We start from the raw sequence: 19,801 nt of genomic DNA, 5'->3' as shown, positions 1-19,801 counted from the left end.
GTCAGGAGAGCATTTTCCTAATATAATATACAGGTTTTTTTAATGAAAGGGAAGGAAAGAGGAGGTATAAATAGCTGGAAATGTCGGCATTGATGCAAGGAATAAACCATTCTTAGTCCATTAGCATTGGCATTATCTTGGAATCTTAAACGGCTACTCTCTTTTTTTTTTTAAATGTTGCGCCTAATTTTTTGACAATTGAATGGACCCGCTTTACTCGAAAAGTGCACGAGGGCCTCAAGGAAAACATGATTGGAGAGAATATATATATATATATATAGCTTTCACGTGCGAAGCATGAAGCCACGTCCTATTCCCGCCTCGTTTCAACGTTCGACAGCCCACCCCCGATGAATCCGAGACTTTGCGTAACGCGCCCGAAACTTTCCCGTATTCCCGAATTTTGTACATTATCGCCAGTTATATTAGTCATCACGCATCTAATTATTCCGCAACTTTTATTTACTTTTTTTTTTTCATTAATTTCACAAACGGGTCTCTTAAAAGCGGATAGCGCCGCCGTGATTGTCGAGAGGACATCTCGTCTCGTATTCGAGAAGCCGTTGCCAGGCGATGTTTTAATCAGGGGCGATCGGTTCAAGGACGAGTCGCCCACCCCGAAAACGGGAATAGCACACTAGTTCCCGGACCCCGCCCGAGAACCGGACCACCGGTTCGGTCCGATTTTTGGGTGGGTTTATGGAACCGGTCTACATAACAAACAATCATCGCAAGATTTTGTCACAAAGTTCACAATAAAAATGAAAAACGAATTCCAAAATTAAATATCTATAACCTATGTATACCGAGATTACGTATATAATATTATCTTCAAATCCTTTGTAGGAGTTAGGACAAAGTGCATGTTCCAGTTTCGGACATCATTATTCTCATGTAAACCGCCCGTGTCATCTCATAAACATCTTGCATCTTTATACATCAGAGTGCTCAAATTAATAGCATAATTGCAAGCGGCGCTTCCAAATTCGAACGGATTTAGCTTATTGATGAAGACGATTTCACAAGGAAGGAGAAGAAAGGCAAAGAATAATGGAATGTAAATGAGTAAGCAAGGAAGTGGCCGAGAGTGAGATGAGGCGAGAGAATTAGGAATTAGAATTTTGAAGACATATAAATTAAAATATATATGTGCAGGGGTCCGGTCCAGGATAGATGTTTCCTCATTTGAAATTGAAAATTGGATGGGTATTCACCGGCTCCCGATTCTTTTGGACACCCATGGTTTTAATCTACGTTAGCAATGAGTCTATTGTGTTCGTGTCGTGAGCGAGCCTGCAGCCATCTTGAATCTTGAACATTCTTTGTATAATAAGGAGAGATGATATGACTTCCGGAGATCCGGTGGAATTGCGATGACAAGCTTATCAGCCTCGAGCATTTAGTAACTAATGTAAACCGAGCAGCTGAGTAATTCACAATGGGTTTAACATCCTCATTAATGCCCAGAGGTGTAGCTACGTTAGTCTTCTCTACTCCCTTAACAAACAATACAGTAAATTGCTGTTACCATGTGTTGAGATGTCAAAAGATTTCCTCCTCACGAACTAATCGTTCGAAATTTCACCTAACTGGTTTGCAAATTGCTTTGATCGAGAACCACGTGCATTGACCAAATATTAAAGTTTAATTAAGTTCACGAGATTTGCAGGATCTCAAAGCGCCGACGGTAATCGGACCTCTGCGTTGGTTATCACGTCCGGTCAAAAGAAAAAAGCGCCGTCGTTTTTCTCGTGCGTGGTTAGCTCTTTGAAATTTTCAAAGCGTTTTCATCGCGGGAAAATGGCATCGTCAATACGACAACGAGACGGTGGAGGGGGCCCGGGGGGCCTGGGCTGGTCCACGTGGCGGGAGGACGCGAGCGCATGGGATACGAGCACGACGGGGCCCACCTCACGTGCCATCAGGGGGCCAGATAGCGAGACGCCACGTGGTGCCCGTACGCCAGGCCACGCACGTGTCGCGCTCGTCGAACGTTTAGGACACGGGGCCACCTTTTGTCCTGTTTTCTGATCGGGGCTTCTGGTGAAAAAAACTCCCTTCTCCCCTTCGTCGCCTCTTTTGGAGTTCACAGGACACGTGGCACAAACAGACGGGCTAGAGAAAAGGGTACGGGGGCCATACTCCCTCTTTTACCCCTTTGTTCTTTTTGGTGCTCCTTTTAAGAAACCGACTCTTCCAGCGAATCGTGCTATGTACGGTTAATCTTCAAAATCGAATTTCTTGTTCATTTGTGCATGTTTAACAATGCTGGCTCTGTTGGGTAGTTTTGCTAGAATAGACAGTAATGAGATCACTATTTTAATCATGTGCGTGCTTAACAATGTCGACAATTAGGAATGATCGGTTTTTGAATGAATTGATTTTCACAATGAAATCGAGAATTAGATTGGAAGGATTGAATCGAGATCCGAATTGGCTCTATAATGCAATACAAATGATTAGGAAATTCCAATTATCAAATTATCCGACTCCCCTTATCTCCGGTTTGCACCTGCCACTAGAACCGAGCTTGTTACTTACTGTAGATGAATAAAACCCCGCACTCTCAATCTCCAAGGCTCGAAATTTCTAGGCTGCGAACTAATTGAAATCCGCACTCTCACTCTCGTTATTTCATGCTTCGTATAATGTCTAGTATTACATATCACCCCGAGGGAGATGAGGGTGACTCTAGATCCTAAATTTTATGTTAGGATAGTGGGGTTCGTTGATTTGGTTCAATTTAGTTCCGCTTGAGAAACCGAGAATCATATCGATTTTAAATTTTGGGAACTTGTGCTCACCTCTACCAACAAGCACTACTTAACAATACTCTCATTTCAAAGCGTACCTTTTAAAGTAAAATGTCAAGTTACTTATCGGTGCAAACCTGTATTGATTGAGCCTAACCTGTTGCACAAGCCACACTCATGAAAAAAATAAGCACAAAATTCTAGAGCCAAGCTACCACATGCCCAATCAGGTAGGGGCTCAAGCCTATTCGGAAGTGTACTTGGGAAAGTTTATGAGTCGCCGGACTCGTGATTCGGTCTACTTGTAAAGACCACTAATTATATTTCAAAGGACGTCACTATATTAACAAATATTCCAAGAATAATTAAAAGCATATTTTTTGTTTCAGTCCAAATAGTAGCACGGTCTAATAGAATTCTTTTGTATCTCTGAAACACCATTGTTGCTGTGAATATTAGAAGCCCTTTCTGTCTTGGTTGCTTTGACATGTGCCATAATATATGAACCCTCAATCTCATGCAAAAGATCGATTTGATGACCAAGGTCTAAGGCATTCCTATGCGCATAGGTGAAAGAATTTTTCAAGCCCGTTGCACATGTAACCAAACTCATGCATATCTAGTTTAGACTGTTCTCTTAGTTCTGATCTTTTGGACTATCTATAGCCTTAATAAATTCTAAACTATACTCTTTAGGAAATTCATATGCTTTGAAAATTTGCGATTTAAGATTTCACTTTTTGGGATTATTTGGCTAAAATAATTGTTGACAAAGGATTCTATTCTGTCTAATTCATTTCCAACGTGTAATTAGATAATTTGACTTGCTGGTTAGCTTCGCTAGTTTGTCGACTAGTTTTCTTTGCTCTAAATTGACCACTCACTATATTGATGTTAACAGAAGGACTTGATTGTACTAATTCGATAAATTTCATGACTTTATTGTACTTTTGAAAATTTTAGTACTCATTTGCACTTTTAAGATAATTTTTAGGACTTGTGGTGCAATTATCTTATGTTTTTACTAAAAATTTGGGATAATAATCAAAATGGATCGGTCCATTATAAAGACTTGTTTCACAGTTCCAAGGATAGATTCCCCATAATTCAATAGGCGTGCATCTCTCAAAACTAAGAGGATTCAAGTGTTCAGTCCCTTGTTAGTAAATGGTTTAACACCTACCTAGACAAGTTCTATACGAATGTCATTACTTCTCGTGTATGTTTTTTGATTGAAGCATTATTTAGAAGTTGGAACCGTTTCATAATAATTTGAAAGAGGAACATCTCTGTCTTCTGTTTGGATTACATAATCCGATTTAGAGAAAAAGATAGTGTTTTTATTGATGCTAAATTTGATTAAGTTGAACTTTTGGAATCCCCCAGTTTTCGATTGATTTGTTGAAATCTCCACCTGTTTAGTTCTTCTTCTTCTTCGTGTATAGCTCCTTGATCTCGAGACATTTGCGATATCGAGCTAGAAAAAGACGCCGACCGTCTTAATCACCAAACCAACCTCATAATTAGAGAAAGGAGACAAGACATAGCGATGAACGTAATTAACTAATTAAGGATTCGTCCAAAAAAAAAAAAAAACCTGTATAAATAGATTCATAAGGGCATCATCAAGCTCGGGCCGAGTGATTTGGTAGATGAACGCGGTGCACCAATCAAGCTCCCATGGAAACTTCCTCCTTCTGATGAGCTACTCTTCAACAATTTATTTAATCGAGGTTTAAATGATTAAATAACATCTAACCAGCTCTGAAAACTGACTCAACGCTATTAAACGAGTCCGCTGAGCCTACTTGACGATTATCTTGTCCACACCCTTCCCTTTCAATAAGAAAGAACGACGATTCGTTCGCTTCGGCTCAAAGTATCTTTTTCATTTTAGCGGGTTTTAGTTTATTGGCGAATCATCTGTCCAGTTACGAGGATTCAGCTAGCTTTTGTCCCGTTTCATGACAATCGAGTAATATACTTAATTTCAAGGTTATTCCGAATACGAGATGCCATGTCTCGTGACCCTTTATTAACTGTGAGAACGCTTTAATTTAATCTTCATTAACAATGAATTTCACACGATGCTGTAATTTTCTTTTTCATCCGAATTGCAATTGTCACCACTGATTTAATTATTAATTAGTTATTGGGGAATTCGTGTACAAGTATGCGAAGCGTCATGTTGCAAAGTTTATTTATTTCTTTTATCGATCGACAGCAATCAATTATGCAGGATTCTATCTCAATCGTGTTTATTTTAATGGGCTTCTTGCATACTATTCATATTATATATTATATTACGTGATCAATTATGGGGGTGTCCATGTCAATCCTATGTATTTCAACGGGCTTCTCGCCTAAATATTCATATTCATTTATATTATATATTATGTTAAGTGGAACAAACGGGTCCCCCTTCCTTACCCAAAAAAAAAACAAACGGGTCCCCCTCCAGCACACTGCGGGTCACCTCACCCTTTTGTTATTCCGGGTTCCCGGATGGGTCCCGGCCCAATGAGAATGCGGATTTCTGGAGGGCCGACGTGGCGCCACCGCATGACCCCGGGGGCGTATTCGGTAATTTCCCCCGCACGGAGAACAGAGAGAAGGAGGAACCACCCTTATCCACACAGTACACACTCTCTAACCCTTTATTAAAGGGCACACCCACCTCCCTTTGTCCAAACCCAAAACCACGAGCTCGTTTCTCTCTTTCTTCTCGCTTTCGCCAAGATCAAATCAAATCATATCAAGAAAATCCAAAACACAGAGAGAGAGAGAAAGAAGAGCGAAAATTTGCAGAGAGAGAGATCGGCAACTACCTCTCGAGACTCTTTGATGGCCACGAGCAAGAGCTACTTTGCCAATCGAGCGAACTACCGCTTCTTCTCCCACGAACCGGCCCCCGCCGCCCACGGCTCGGCCGCGTTCGAGCTGGACGAGTCGGACGTCATCTACGACTCGCCGGAGCTCCGCAGGCCCGTCCAGAGCTCCTCCTGCTCCTCCTCCCGCTCCTCCTCCAAGAAGTCATCCGCCTCCCCCGCCTCCAAGCGCTCCGACCCCGCCGACCGAAGCGGCTCGACTTCGTCGTCGCTGCCGGTCAACATACCGGACTGGTCGAAGATCCTGAGGGCCGAGTACCGAGAGAACCGCCGGCGGGACAGCTTCGACGACAGCTGCTACTCCGACGACGAGGACGCGTGCGGGGGAGGGGAGGACGGCGCGCGGGTGCCGCCGCACGAGTTCCTGGCGAGGCAGATGGCGAGGACGAGGATCGCGCCGTCGGTGCACGAAGGGATCGGGAGGACTCTGAAGGGGAGGGATCTGAGCAGGGTCCGAAACGCAATTTGGGAGAAGACGGGGTTCGAGGACTGAGAAGATGGGCGAGACGTCAGGGGAGGGTGCGGGGGGCGCGAGCTGCAAGCTTTCGTCGCTGTTTCTGAGTAACTGCGGAGGAATTTTATTACAGAATATTCGTTTTTAGGTAAAATGAAAAATTCTAATCAAATCGGATGGCCCCACATTCTTTTTTTGTGTGTGTGTGTGTGTGGGGTCTTTCTCGATGACTTCTTTGAGGGGGGTTTACTACTTTTAACCCCAAATTTTGTTTTTGTTTTTTGGGTAGTCTTGACTCTTGACTCTTGAGGTGGCTTTTTCTTATTGGAATGGAATTTCTATGTGGTTTTCCCTCTCGTCCATCGCCCCGCATTGATTGATGTTGTTCTTCTTTTTTACGCGATTCTCGACTGACTGCGAGCTTCGTCTTTAACTTTCTACGTGGAAACACGACGGTGGTAAAGAATAAAGATTTGATGGAGACCCTTCGAGCTCGATGGCTTTAGCGCGTTACAGTGTGCGAACTTGACCTTCAACTTAACCCTTTTTCTCCCCCATTTTCAACGGCGCTTTAAAGTTCCTGGGGGTTTCGTAGAAGGCTCCTCTCTGCGCTGGGAAGAGGGAAAGGAGCGCGAGACGTGGATCGTGTGAGGGGGCTTCGTTTTTTCCTTTTGCGGTGGAGGAGTCCATGCCGTGAATGGGAGGGCAACAAGGTCATTAATTGGAATCGCTTTTAGGGGAAAATGACTAAGACGGTGGGCGTAGGAAAAGGAGCTAAACCCTCTTGAGGAAAAAAGATTGCAATTATGAAGCGCTGAAGCGAGCAGCTAAAGACCGGATGCATTCTTGTCGCGCTCGGAGGATGTTTTATTGCCAAGCGCAGTAGCGTGGGTACTCGTCTGACAGAGTCTTGCGGGAAGAAGAAGAAGACCAGAGTCGCACGAATTTTGTTTTACAGGCAGGCAGATTTTGTACCGACCAAAAAATGAAAATCCCGAAGGTTCGCTCGTATCGTCCAGGCCAGGTCTTCGATGTTCCACCATTGGTCATTTGCCAGTGCATCGCTCGACGCAGATGGTGGTGCTCCATATACGACTGGTAAACACATAAGACAAAAAGCAGAGAGAATATATTCATCTTTGCTTCAGCCTGATTGCAGAAGAGGTTGCGGAAATCTCTAAAGCCTGCCACGGGGATAGGGGAAAAAAAAGAAGAAGGGACATCCTATTGGGTTTCGATTATATTACCGGTTTTGTATGGTCCGGATTAAAGATTTATGTACCCATCGGTGTCAATTGACTGGGCTCGCTTCTTTTATAACCCAAAAACAGAACCGAAACGAACAATAGCGAATAGCTAGCGACTAACAACAACGGAGAGTAAGGCCAAGACTAAGGGTAGAGTAGCAAGCAATGATGGACGAGTAATTTGCTCATCACGACTCTATTATCGAAGCTGAACGACGTTTTCTGTAGAAAAAAAAAGAAAAGCTCTATGGATGAAGGTGGGTGTTCGAACTCTTTGAGGTCGCATTACAAGGAGAAGGGACTAGGAGTAGGCTGCGGGGTCCGTATGACTAGGTTGGGCTCCGAGAGTTTGGAGATTTCTAGGTGGGCCTTTATGGACGGTCAGTCTAAGATTGGGTTGGTACTTGCCCATGAAGGAAAAAGCCCAACATGCTGGCTCGTTTGGGCTCGACGCAGAGCCTTGCGCAGCTCGACCTCGGGTCTTTGCTCCAATACGCGACTGTTGACGAACATGACGATGACGACGACTCGGTTTGTTTCCGCAATATTGCTATTCCCTTCAATGATCGACCTCACCATCATCGCAAAAGATAATCTCTAGTTTAGCCCGCGAGAGAGATTGCCATCGCCGGCGTATCGATCTCTTCATTCCTTGTCTTCGTTCGAAAGGTCCCTAATTTGGCACTTACGACACAAAACGATGCCATGCATTAGGAGTGTGCATTGATCCGACCCGACTCGAGAACCGGCCGGTTCTATGTGGTTCTCGGTTCCACATAAGGAACCAGGCCGACAGACCGGCGCATATTACTTATTTCTTTATTTTTTGTTATTATTTTGAAGCTAATTCTAAGTTAGTAGATTATGTTTCAATTTTCACTGAAATAGAATTATGACTTCCATATATGTAGAAGTAAACCCTGAGCATTTCTCCATAATTTTGGACACGTGCTTTTATTATTTAGTACATATTGATATGATGCTGTGTAGTAAAGTAATGACTACAAAATTCAGTGAAAAACTAGTAGATCGTCAATTATTTATTTTTCTTTTAATGTATGAAATTTCACACTATTGGGGAATAAAAGAAACCAACGCAAAAAAAAAAGAAAAAGAAAAAGGAACCACCAGTTTCAGGACTGACCTTGAAATTGACCCAAAATGATCGGTCCGGTTCCAAAAATAGGTGGGCCAATTTTCAATTCCACAAATAAGAAACCGATGTACTCTCCACACATTCTTGGCTGGTTCCTTTCACTTTTGTCGACGATATCTTGGCTTCGACCCCACTTCATGCCCAAGTTACGAGTTGCCAAAAGACGGCTAGTTCCTTGGAACCAGCCCGAAATGATCGGTTTGATTTCAAAAATAGGTGGGCCAATTCCCGATTTCACAAACAGGAAATCGATTCACTCTAAAACCGATCTCCCCTGCCACGCATTCTTGGCCGGTCCTTGTCTCGCTCCCTTCACTTTTGTCGACAATATCTTAAGCTTGGACCCTACTTCGCCCCGAGTTACCAGTTGCCATAGGACGGCTGCATGCCATGGTTTAGCCGATGACGTGTTGCATGACGCTCCCCGTCGAAAATTTCTCGTGTAAAAAGGACGCTGCTTTGTCTGCTGGCCTCTACCACGTGGTGATAATTCCAAATAGAGGAAACCGGTTGGGCCCAGATTCTCCGGTCCGATCTCTTTTGGACTGCTCCATTTGGGCTCTTTCTCTCGTCTCACTCTCGCTTTACAACTCGACCCGGACCCGAACCCGATGCGTTTATCGGGTCTTCCCACCAACTGGTCTTCGCTTCCCGTTGCCAGGTTTCGGTTGCAGAAGACAACGAGCCAAAAAAGGGAAGAGACTGGTAGGAGGAGGAGGACCCCAAAAGGCACAATCCTCATCAAATGACCTCGAAACCCTACTGTCGTTTCTCCCTCTTCTCGCGATCGATTACATCAGAAATTGAAATCGAAGGCCAGGACACAGGTACTCCTCGAAATATCTCCTGAAGCAAGAGAAGGCGAGTTTCACTCTACTCCCGCCCATGTCCTCCTCCGACGATGACTCCGCTTCCTCCGGCGCGAATTCGGGGCCCGTTCTCGGTTCGAAGCCGATCGAGGATGGGTTCTCGCAGCTCCGCGTGAACGACCTCGCCAATGGCTCGGTGAACGACGACGCGGCCGAGGGTTCCGGCGACAGGGAGGGGGTTGCTGTGGAGGTCGACGAAGTCGAGGACGGAGGTTCGGCTAGCGCGAGAGTGGGAGGGACGGAGATTGAGGAGATCGGAGAGGCGAGGGGCATGTGGAGGAGCAATTCGGAGGGGGAAGTGGAGGCGCAGGCGAGCCCAAGCAGCAGCGGCTATGCGGGCGAGAGAGGGAGTAGCAGCGGCGGGAGTGGGATTGGAGAAGAGGAGGATGAGATTGAGGAAGTGAGGAGTGACGCAGGCTCGGATTCGCAGGCCGCTTGGATGCCTGGAAAACGGCACGTTGATGAGGTATTGTAAGTGTGGAAACTTTAGACTTCCGTTGGCTGTGGAAATTGCATTAGTGCGTTTTTGTTGCTTCATTTCTCATACTCTTTCCATCCTGCACTGATGCATTTGATGGGATCACGAGATGAAAGATCCTTTTACTACCTCTCAAACATCCTCCATTATGGCAGTAAATTTGCTCATTAGGTTTGGAGATATGGCATTGTTCTAGCAAATGTAAACTATCGTTAGTGGTTCTAGTTCACTTGTTGCTTTGGTTTGGGAGGTGCAGATAATTGCATTGATTGGCTTTCACTAGTCTCAGTTAAGAAAAAAATTAATTGTTAGAAGGCATTGACAAAGTAATCAGCATTACTAGTTTGGACGATTTTGAGCGCTGTCCGTAGACATACCTGTTCCATGTTCTCAGAACGGGCATCACTTTGATTATGCTTCTATAGCGATGCAGTTACTCTTGCGTGCTTACCTAACATGTCGTATTACCGGTCAAAATTTCAAATGGGCCAATGCTGTAAATCGAGACCCAAAGAAAAAGTAGGTCGATAAGAGAAAGGTTTATTTTCTCTTTTGCTCAACATACCTACAGCCCATAATTCAGCTTTAGAAGAAATGAAGATACCCAAATGTGCAGTAATCTAGCCTCGTGCTCTTTCCTAATATTAACCAGCATAAAATAGGCTAATTATCAAAAATGTTTTGGCAATAAAAAGATGAAGTTTGGGCATAGACTTGTAGCATGCCTTACGAAATATTGCACAATGAAGAGGTGTTGTGTGGGGAGCTCTTAATTTGATCCGCACCTTTTGATAATCGATTTTACGAGCTGAACAGTAAATCAAGGGTGAACTGTATAGATGGTTACTGAAATTTAGTGGATTCTTCAATAAGATCGTGGTACAGCTCACTCATTGCATTAAGTTTTTATTTCTTAGAGAGCCTTGAACAGGGCAATTCATACTGATTTATAATGGAATTGGTTTTTGTTTGTTTGGTTTCTTACTCTTAAGACAGTAATCAAAATGGGACGAGTTTTCTTTCTTATTTGCAATTTCATGAAAACAGCATTTGGCGCACTTGGACCAGTTTTCTGACCAAAAATGCTAACATAGTGGACACCTGGGCGATTTTCTGAACACTACCATTGTCTCCACCTGGCCATCTGGCGTTGCTACGTGGCTAACACTTTAGCATTTCACCAATGGCCTGATTTCGGTCAAAATGTATCAATCACAAGAAAAATGGATCGCAATAACTATTTTGATCAGTGGCTTCTGCTGAAATTTACTTGGCAATCATTAGTCAATCAGAAAGAGTCAAGTCCCTAGTTTCTACATAGTAAAGTTATTTCAAAATGATGACTGTTCACATTTTAAAGTGTGAATATTGGACTACCACAAAGAGGATGAAGATCAAGGGAGGTTTTATTCATGGCTAATAATTAAGGAAAAGGGCTATACTGGCATTAAAGGGATTCTGTATTGGCTGTGAGTCATGCTACTTGGATAAAGACAGCAAAGTCGAAATTGTCTATCAAAAAGAAAAAGAATGACACTAAAGTTGCCATTTTCTAATCGCTTGATTGATCTATTGATTGTTAACTTGTCTGCTGTCAAAAACCCTGATGGATTTGTGAATGAATTGCAGGATGACGCCTCAATTTCTTGGAGGAAAAGGAAGAAGCACTTTTTCATTTTGAGTCATTCTGGCAAACCGATATATTCCAGGTTTCACTTTTGGCTCTATTATAGTTGGTCATTATTTGTTCACTAATGGGAGAAGAATATAAACTTATCTTAACATTTTTTCCAGATATGGAGATGAACACAAGCTTGCTGGGTTTTCTGCAACATTACAAGCCATCATTTCTTTCGTTGAAAATGGGTTAGACTTCTCAGCTATCAACCGAACATGTCTATTAATTCAATACCAATGTTTTCTCTCTTCGTTGTTGTTCAACACTGTGGAGGAAAATGAGTATATCTCTTCATGAACGTCTTTTCAGCGGAGACCGTGTGAAATTGGTCAGAGCAGGAAAACACCAGGTGATTTTTTTTTTTTGGTCGGAAAACACCAGGTGATTTAACCGGTGCTTATTTATTAGTAGTCTTCTCTTTCTTAGCCATCAGATATCGGACTCAGCTAGAACTTTTTTATCTCCCCTTGGATTGTGTTCTCTTTCATGGTGTCTGCTTATACTTGCAGTTTACTGTCGATGAGAATGTGATTACTGAACTTTGTGCTGTGCTTATTGAGACGCACTTTGTGCTGTATCTTATGAGGTGGAGGTCCATTTTCTGCATCCACCCAAAAAAGGACAAAGGAGAAGAAAAGGAACATAAAAACCCAAATAGAAGACTTCTCTTTAGAGTACTAAAGTCGAATTTTCTTAATTTTGACAATGCTACAAAAGTAGTCGCCCTGTAGTGTTCTCTAATGTTCCTGTTTGTAGGGTCATGAACTTGTACAGGACTTTTTTTATAAATCAAATTATGGATACTTTGCGGCCAATATCTTACAGAGTCACTCTCTGGTTGGTTAAAGCTAGCTTCCTTCATATTTCAGGTAGTTTTTCTTGTTAAAGGACCAATTTACTTGGTCTGCATCAGCTGCACTGAAGAACCTTATGAGTCATTAAGAGGACAGTTGGAACTTATCTATGGTCAGGTAGTATATTCAACTCCTCTCCCTTCTTAATATTTCTAGCATTCGACTTGCTTGGATTTGGTGTTAGACTTTTGTACTGATCATAAGTGTCTTCTCGAAGGTTTCGTACTCATTGTTTAGATGATGGTAATTTGATGCAGATGATAGTGATATTAACCAAGTCAGTTAATAGATGCTTTGAGAAGAATCCAAAGTTTGATATGACACCTTTGCTGGGAGGAACAGATGTTGTCTTCTCTTCCCTCATCCATTCTTTCAGTTGGTTAGTTTTTCTTCACCCTTCTCAATTTTCTCTTATTCTTTACAGAGTTGCATGCTTTCCCTATAGGTTGTCCATGGAGGTTTCTGATATTGGTTTCCTTAAATTATCATGTTCTCTAAATGAAAAGCATTTTAGTCTATTTAGATTGTTACTGTGAATCATCCAAAGAGAAGAGGAAATGGATTTTGTACTTTAAAGATAGAATGTTTAGCTCGCAAAGAAAGAATTAAGCCAGATGGAGAAAATGTCTTTTGTCAAGATTAATCTTCTTTCAGACATGTATAGCTTTAGTTTATTTTAAGCCTCCTTCATTATCTAATAAGCAGTCAAATGGCTTGTGCTGGATAATGTTACAGAATTTGACTGTTTTCAACATTTTCTCTAGGAACCCAGCTACATTTCTTCATGCATACACTTGCCTTCCACTTGCTTATGCAACTAGACAAGCTGCAGGGGCAGTACTGCAAGATATTGCTGATTCAGGAGTCCTGTTTGCTATATTGATGTGTAAGCACAAGGTGGAGTCCTCGTCCTTCGGTGAATCCTCTGCTCATGCTTAACAGATTGGCTAGTTCATAGTCAAACTGTAGGTTGATGATTAGATAAAATATACATGAAGCTGATTGGAGGTCATTTGCAGGTTGTCAGTCTTGTTGGTGCGCAAAAGGCATCCCTTCATCCAGATGACATGTTGCTATTGTCAAATTTTGTTATGTCATCAGAATCATTCAGGCAAGTCTTTTTGCAAGGCCTGCAGTCCATAAAAAACCAGGCATCTTCATTTTTGGTCTTTAACTGCTCCCATTATATAAAGTTTTCCAGTAGGGTGTTTCTTGGTGTCTACATTGATTGTTGTGGACTTTAAATGAGGTACTTCAAACCTGTTTTTTGGGGAAGATTTGTGCCGCATATACCTGTCAGGCTATCACTCATGCTTGTGCACAAGGGTGCAATTTTTTTTCGTATAGTGAATCAAGCCTTTTAAGCTGGTGACTCCTTAATGGCTAGGGGAGTTGTGATTGGTCTTTCAACTCAAGGTGAACTTAAGTAATAGAGTTAAACTGTTTTTGACCTCACTATCTGTCTTGTCCAGCTGGATAGCTGTTTGGCAAATTTTTTTTTTTTTTGGAAAACTTGCTCCCTATCTTAATAGGATTGAGATAGTTTCACTACCCCTTGTGTCATTCTTGATCTAATGATTTCAAGTAGCATCTTCTTCCTGAGCCGTAGCACTACACGACTCTTGTGTTCCAATCCTTCCGTCATGGGGAGGAGCTGATTTACAAGTGAAATTTTCATCAACTTCCTGCATTCTTCATCTTTATGGTCTTGTTTTGATCTGTTCCATGGATATTGTGGAGGTCATTCTCTCACCTTCAGTTCTATTCTGTTTGCAGGACATCTGAAAATTTCTCACCAATTTGCTTGCCGAGATATAATCCTATGGCATTCTTATATGCCTATGTCCATTATCTTGATGTGAGTGGTGCTTGGTTTGTCCTTGCCTCTTTGATCTGGGCCCCAGTAAATGGCACAACTTGTGGCCTGACTATAATTTTTTTCTTGGGCAGGTTGAGACATACTTGATGTTGCTGACAACTAGTTCAGATGCCTTCTACCACCTGAAAGATTGCCGGTATTACATTCTTTCATGAATTGAAGTATGGTCCCATCATCTTTAGTTAGATTGATCACATGTTTGATGCTAGTGGCTTGTGGCTTAGAACAAGTAACATCATCTTTGTATGGGTTTTTGTTCATCTCAATATACGATCTGTAGTTACCTTACCCAGGAGCAGCTTCCGACTGTGGTCCTCGTTAAAAATGTAGTTGACTTTTGTAGGACGCGGATAGAGACGGTTCTTTTGAAATCAAATGTTCTTAGCGAAGTCCAGAGATCCATGCTAGATGGTGGGATGCGGGTTGAAGACTTGCCTATTGATCCATTACCGCGATCTGGATCTTTACTCCCCCGGTTAGGTCAAAGGAGGCCATTTACAGATTCTCAAGAAAGTCTGAAGGAGGCTTATGCAGGCATTGGTGGTCCTGCTGGGCTTTGGCATTTCATATACCGCAGCATATACTTGGACCAATATGTGGCTTCGGAATTTGCTCCGCCATTCAACACTCTCCGACAACAGAAGAGGTAAAATAGGGAGTCATGAACAACTTTTTAGATACTTGTGTTATTCATATTCTCATTCATGGAATTAAGGAGTGTGCTCATTTTCAGGTTATACAGGGCTTACCAGAAAATGTATGCTTCAATGCATGATAAAGGAGTTGGACCCCACAAAACTCAGTTCAGAAGAGATGAACACTACGGTAAGGAACCTCGTAATGCTAGTCCTTCATCTATCTAAATGTAGGTGTAAGCAGATGTTTGCAGTAAATGGTCATGAAATCGTTGAAGGAGCTGACTTTTGTGATTCAAAGGGCTATATTTAGATGGATCTTTTAGATATTATGCTTGATATGAGCTTCTATTAGAATGTTTTGGTGGTGAATATGACTACCTACTTTTTTCTTGCAGTCTTACTCTGCTGGGTCACACAGGATTTTGAACTTTATGCAGCATTTGATCCGCTTGCGGACAAGGTTTGGTTTTGCTGTCATATTATTTCCTTTGCCAGATGTTTAGGGATTCCTGCACTTCCATTTACCGGAATTCAGGGTCGTTATTGATCAAATTAGCATTGATCTCGTTTCTGGAACTTATGGGGGATTTCTTGACAAGATAAGACTTTAGTATATCTTCTCGTAGGCTCTGTGCGTGTGCGTGCGCGTGTGCGTGTGACACATAGGATATATTTGCTCGTCTTCACATAGGATGTTCTCGTTGAATCTGACTGGTTTTTAAATTTTTTAGGGTTCGGCAATAAAGACTTGCAATCGTGTATGTCAATGGGTGAAAGACGTGGAGAACGAGATCTTTTTGCTGGGAGCCAGCCCTTTCTCGTGGTGATGTATCGCTCGCTATGTAAAGCTGCCTGTAGAGGTTTATTTGTTTTTCTTCTTTTCCCCATTTTCCCTCTTAGTTTTTACGTAATTTAAAGAGATCCCACGATTTTTTCCCCTCGGGGGAGCAATACTTCTTTGTACCCTCTTTCCTTTCCTCTTCCTCTTTTGGACATAGAAAATAATTGTCCGGGGAAATAGGTCGATAGTGTCCAAAAGTTATCCCGATTTTTGTAAGGTTCGTTTCTATAGCAGTGAACCTTTTGGTTCTATAGCGGCCGATACCGATAAAATAGCACATTGTCGTTTGGTGCTCCTGGAGCTCTTGAAATTGCTACTCGTGTGAGTTTTCCACACCCAATACATCGACATGTACGATCTGCTCCTCGATATGATCCAACAGATTATGCTATAAAGCTCCCAACTTAATGGATACTAAGTACGCATTTCTTTGTATTGGAAAACCAGATCATCATGCAAAAACTATTCTACGGCGGGAAAAGTATCAAAAAAATCTTAAAACTATTGTATCGATATCAATTTAGCTTTAACTCTTTCATTTGTATCAATTTAATTCTTAATCTTTTTGCATTACTATCAATTTAGTCAATGCGGTCAATTTTAATTAGAAATTGCTGGCATGGTTGTTGGCGATGCCATGTAGGACTGTCGAATGCTAACATGGATAATCTATTATAGCATTTTTTTTAAATAATTATATTTTTTTTCCTTTTTCCTGAAATTTCGGCTTTGGCCGTGCTCAAGGTTGCAATGGCCTTGGGTGAGGGCCACGGCAAGGGTCGTAGGCCGGCCAAAGCCAAATTTCAAAAAAAAAAATAATCAAAAATATTTTTTTAAAAAATATTATTAAAAAATATCCGCGTCGGCGCCGATCATCTTACATGGTATTTTCGGTGTTTATGTCAACGATTTTCTATCAAAATTGGCCGGATAGACCGAGTTGATACTAATGCAAAAAGGTTAAGGACTAAATTGATCTAAGTTTCAACCAAAAAAATTGATCTAAGTGAATAATTTACGATTGAATTGATATCAAAATAATAAGTTTATGACATTTATACTTTTTCCTATTCTATGACTAATAACCAAAATATCGCATCCCCCACCCCCCTCCCCGTCCCTTTCCAGACAAGCTCAATTACTGCAATATGCGCGCCGTGTGGGCTCGCTTTCATGTGCAGTTCCAAACCATTTAATATTTGCATTGAATTGAATGAACCTCAATTTCTTTTATGACCCTTCTTCAAAATAGGGATAATAACACGAACCATTCCTAAACTTTAATTCCAATATTTAATGTCGTTTATGAATTTTGATTCGATGTGTAATATCGTTTCTAGACTTTTAACATATTCAGTGTAATCTCTAAACTATTGATAAATGTTCGGTGCGATCGCCTAAATTATATGAAAATAATTAAAAGTTTGGATATCACAAATATGCAGGCTAGAAAAATCTTATTTGTTGCTATTATAACTTAAATTATATGAAAATGCTTAAAAGTTTAGGGATCGCATTAAATACTGAATTAAAGTTCATGGATAATATTGCACGTTGGACTAAAGTTCGGGGATCATATTGAACATAATTAAAAGTTTAGGGACGACGTTGCACATTAAACCAAAGCTTAACGATCATTTGTGTTATTTTCTTGAGAAAATATTAAGGAGTACGTTTTGGACATCGATAAAAGATCCCAATATTTTTCTTTTATAATTTTGAAAATTCGAGGCTTTCAATCATAAAAAAAATTTCCATTTTAAAATTGCTTCGACTTTGAAAAAAAATAAAAAAAACAAAATAAAAATAAAAAAGAAGATAAAATGTGAGGCGTCCCAAACGTAGAACTTGGCGTGGCCATTCGAGTGGGAATTTCCATCAATTTTCAGCCGGTCAAAGCTTTCACCGATTTCGGAGATTTCTAAAGGAGAAAAGCTTTTGTTTCCCACTTACCTTGTCCCCGGCATTAAAGTCCGGTGCTATTGACGAATGAGCCCCTGGAGAAATAAGTGATTCTCACCAGCAAACGCTAATGATTCGAGGAGGCTGTTTACGTAATTTGACGTCTCCGTGGTGGAGAATCCGCGGTGCTTTGAGTTGGGTATTATCATTAGGTAGGAGGGAAAAAGAGTGCGCGTGGAGGCCACCACACATTTGCATTAGCCCCCCCAAGTCCACATCTTAATATCTAGTTAACTCGCATTATATATACATATATAATGTGGTTTTTCCAAGCGATTAGTTGCTATCAATATCGCCCGAAAAAAATTAAAATTTTGGGCGCGATCGCGTTGAGACGAAGGAAATCGAAACTTAGTAGCATACACGTTACGGACCATGTTGGAGAATTCAACCCGTCTATTGAGCCGGGACAGTTCTCGCGACCCATTGCAATTAATCCCGACGGAGGGGATCCGTGTCAATAATCCCCACAGGGAATTCAAACTCGTGGTGACGTTTTTTTTCTTCTTTCTAATTTTGGTGTCGAGTCTCGGTTGATTCAACCTCGGGGGAGACCGGGTTCGTTTTATGTACTGTGGAAACGCTTTTTTCCACGGACAATCCGGCTTATGCGCGATTTTTTCCGTATGATTTGTTAAACCTGTGATTACAGCGGTTTAGATCTATCATTATAGCGATAATTCGCCAAGTACAGGTTCTTTAATCCTTGGCTAGATTTGGACAATGCGGCCAGTTAAAGACTGTTTTGCTTCCGTGGAACACTATAGCCCATGACTGAGTTAGGTGATAAAATTAATGATAATGATGATCGAAGTCCTTGTCGTTAGGTTGGCACAGTGAATTTGACTTCTTTCAATTGTTGGATTAGCCATTACAATAGAATTGAAGGATATAGCTGCAAAAAAAAAACGTAAAATACAACTAAAATACACGTAAAATACGTTAAAGGATAAATAATTATGCAATGCTTTGATACTTCCATTTAAAGTCAACATTTGTTATTTTTCCTCGATTTATAACGCTACCGAAAAAATTGAAAACGCTTAATTGATCGATTTTTTTTCTGTCAAATGTACTAATTTTTTTTTACCGGTGCTAAATACCAACAACATACCGTACATATACAGGAGCCAAATTACCGAAACATAAAGTCTTAAAAAAATCACGCTAGAGAAGATTAAGAATGTCCGGAAAAGTCGAAATATTAAAAGCATGAAAAGTTTTGGACTAATCTATATGGGCGACAAATTCGAATGTTATCACAGCCCGCTTGCTTCTCTCGCTCCTTGCTCGCGGAGCAACATACCGAAAAAAAGTACATTATTTTCCTTTTCGAGATCAAGAGCCTATTTGGGGATGGGGTGTGAGAGGCCCTTATGGGCATCACCATCTAACCAAACAAACGATGATCTTACAACAAGAGATGACCGCTCTACGGGGCTCTCATAATCCGGCAATAGGGAACGCTTTTGAGGGTGCCATCTTTCACTATATAAGTCGGGCGGGAGTGATAGGTGCGCTCTACCTACTGTATTGGACCTTTGACTCGGAATGTCAAGAAAATAATAAATACCCGCAAATGTACAATTAAATTGCTAATGAGCCCATTCTCTCTCCTTTTCGTGCATTGACTCATTAATTTGTATACTTGAATGTAGGTATTAATGTTGAAAACTTTAGTAAGTTCGTGACGGGGTTTGGTATCTTCAAAATTTGAAGAAGGTTGAAATTATGAAACCGATTGTGTTGACAAAAGCGACCTCATGCTATATTTGGTCGTTCGTATTTCTAGTTGTGATATGATTATATATGATAAAATAAGAAATACAAGAATTTTGTCATATCCTATCTATTATTTGGTGAAGTGCAAATATAAAGTCGAATAAGTAAAGATAGCGCGGGACCGAGAACGACTCTATCTTGTTGAAACATCAAAATGCTTTAAAAATTATTTAGCGACGAGTTCCGATGAGTGAGTTATTGTTGAGTAGAACTAGGGATTTTGATTTGGAGTTGAATCATTTGAGAATGACCAGCGGCCCTTGCTCATTGTCTTCTCAAATGAGTAAACAAATGTCGAGAAATGGAATTATTCAGCCTCTTT

The 19,801-nt window shown here is 41.3% G+C and overlaps 2 protein-coding genes and 1 long non-coding RNA gene across 3 annotated transcripts; 2 read left to right on the top strand and 1 right to left on the bottom strand.

Moving 5' to 3' along the window:
• Positions 1-5,451: 5,451 nt before the first annotated feature.
• LOC115752217 lies at positions 5,452-6,489 on the top strand. Its single transcript, XM_030690315.2, has one exon. The coding sequence runs from the start codon at positions 5,598-5,600 to the stop codon at positions 6,132-6,134; it is 537 nt and encodes a 178-aa protein (XP_030546175.1). The 5' UTR covers positions 5,452-5,597; the 3' UTR covers positions 6,135-6,489.
• Positions 6,490-7,418: 929 nt separating this feature from the next.
• Positions 7,419-18,046, bottom strand: LOC125315375. Its single transcript, XR_007198613.1, has 3 exons — positions 18,034-18,046; positions 13,891-13,893; positions 7,419-7,550 (listed from the first exon to the last, which is right to left on the bottom strand). It is a non-coding gene; the product is annotated as an uncharacterized LOC125315375 (long non-coding RNA).
• Positions 9,200-15,986, top strand: LOC115752195 (vacuolar fusion protein MON1 homolog). Its single transcript, XM_048279981.1, has 14 exons — positions 9,200-9,833; positions 11,475-11,554; positions 11,640-11,711; positions 11,833-11,872; positions 12,393-12,494; positions 12,635-12,756; positions 13,142-13,274; positions 13,397-13,488; positions 14,154-14,235; positions 14,328-14,392; positions 14,600-14,902; positions 14,990-15,081; positions 15,290-15,354; positions 15,626-15,986. Exons 1-14 carry the CDS (start codon positions 9,384-9,386, stop codon positions 15,719-15,721), a joined length of 1,794 nt encoding a protein of 597 aa, XP_048135938.1. The 5' UTR covers positions 9,200-9,383; the 3' UTR covers positions 15,722-15,986.
• Positions 18,047-19,801: the final 1,755 nt, after the last annotated feature.

Source organism: Rhodamnia argentea, chromosome 6 (assembly GCF_020921035.1).
Source record: "Rhodamnia argentea isolate NSW1041297 chromosome 6, ASM2092103v1, whole genome shotgun sequence".
Taxonomy (NCBI): Eukaryota; Viridiplantae; Streptophyta; class Magnoliopsida; order Myrtales; family Myrtaceae; genus Rhodamnia; species Rhodamnia argentea.
Note: the sequence above shows the minus strand (reverse complement) of the source record. Positions and strands in the feature narration are given on the sequence as shown.